Source organism: Crocuta crocuta, unplaced genomic scaffold (assembly GCF_008692635.1).
Source record: "Crocuta crocuta isolate KB4526 unplaced genomic scaffold, BGI_CrCroc_1.0 scaffold190, whole genome shotgun sequence".
Taxonomy (NCBI): Eukaryota; Metazoa; Chordata; class Mammalia; order Carnivora; family Hyaenidae; genus Crocuta; species Crocuta crocuta.
This window is the reverse complement of record NW_027527955.1, coordinates 3,868,131-3,869,583: the sequence shown is the minus strand read 5'-3', so window position 1 is coordinate 3,869,583 and position 1,453 is coordinate 3,868,131. Positions and strand designations below refer to the sequence as shown.

General features: G+C 50.3%; 1 protein-coding gene across 1 annotated transcript in view; it reads right to left on the bottom strand.

The window, feature by feature from the left end:
* The window catches only part of NBEA (neurobeachin), a 685,485-nt gene that overhangs the window by 202,921 nt on the left and 481,111 nt on the right, over positions 1-1,453 (bottom strand). The window contains exon 40 of the mRNA XM_077752635.1: positions 359-495. Within this exon, the coding sequence (XP_077608761.1) occupies positions 359-495 (137 nt within the window). The remainder of the gene's footprint in view (positions 1-358; positions 496-1,453) is intronic.

Here is a 1,453-nt window from a genome sequence, read left to right as displayed (position 1 = left end):
ATAATAATTCACACTTCAGTCCATTCTTGTGGAAATTAAAAGTGATCTGAAGAGATGTCAGAAAACCCTTCCCAGTCTTCCCAAAGAGCTTGGGATGGATGCTGTACCCCAGAGACTTTTGAACAATTGGCTTAACTATCAAATCTACCAAGTGCAGACAAAGGCTCTCATGGAGAAAGTGCTAAAATGGGCACGCTCTGGTAACACAGGGTTTAAAATCAACTAATCTATTCTTCAGTCCCATGAAACAGAGCATGTGTTATTTCATTCATTTTATTTCCTATNAAACCAAGCAAAATTCAAAGCCACTTCCTGCCACAAAGCCACCAGGAGTGTTTACGGAATCACTCTCACTCACTTTCGTGTCGATCTTCTTGAAGGCGGGGTCATCCTCATCTACCTCGAAGTAGATCTCGGTCGTGGTGATGGAGAGAGTCCCCCTGGCCACCACCACAGGAGCGATGAGCTGGGCTGGGGTACTGAGGACCACTGGGCCTGCAAGACAAGTGTACGGGAGTCAAGCTGCGTCCGCGCGGCCGCCTGCGCTCCCTCCCGAAGGGTGCCTGCCCCCAGGTCCTTATTTTTGAGGGTGTGCTAAGCAACCGGCGCCGGTGTCCTGCGGCCAGCTCCTCTCATGTGAGATAAGGTCTGCCTGGCTTCTGCACACTATCTTATAACGAGAGTGGAGATACATAATTCTGTAAAGCCCCACGGGGTCAGAATACCGAACAAGTGACCCTTGGCAAGCGACTTTGTGACCTCCGCCTAGAAATGCCACAAATGCGCCGGTTCTCCGCGGAGCACCGCCGGCTTTCCCGGACACCCGAGGCGGCCGGCGCGGCCCCCAATAGGCCCGCCAGCCCGGGGAGCCCGTTCCGCTCGGCACGGGGCTCCCCACGGATGGGCGGGAGGACGGGAAGGGGTACAGGGTGTAGGTCTAAAATTCCACTGTACTGACGGGTTTCCATCCTGCATGAAGAGGAACGTCGGCGTCCTAAGGCGCGCCACATACACACACGCGCGCGACGACATTCGATGCGTTGCTTATGCAGAAAAGAACCAAAATCGTAGCAGGGATTTTCACAGAGAATCAGTCAAAAGTGATGAAACCGTAAAACGCTCGAACAAGGCGATTCTCCGAAAAGCGTGCCAAAAGTGCCATTTCTCAACTCTGGAAACTAGAGAAACTAATCTTCAGTAACAGATTTTTTTTTTTTTTAGAAAGTGTGCCTACTAAGGTGCTTACTTCGAATTCCCTCAATCTGGGTTAATGTTGAACATTACGCATTAGAGTTTGAATTGAAAGGGGGTTATTTAACTGCCCCTTTAAGATTTCCCGAAAGGGGAGGCACTCTGCTATCCCGTTCTCAAAATACAGACAAGGGAAACAGAAATCATGCTTTATTTCTTTTTCTTCTCTCTCTCTCTTTTTTTTGGGGGGGGGCGGGTAGCA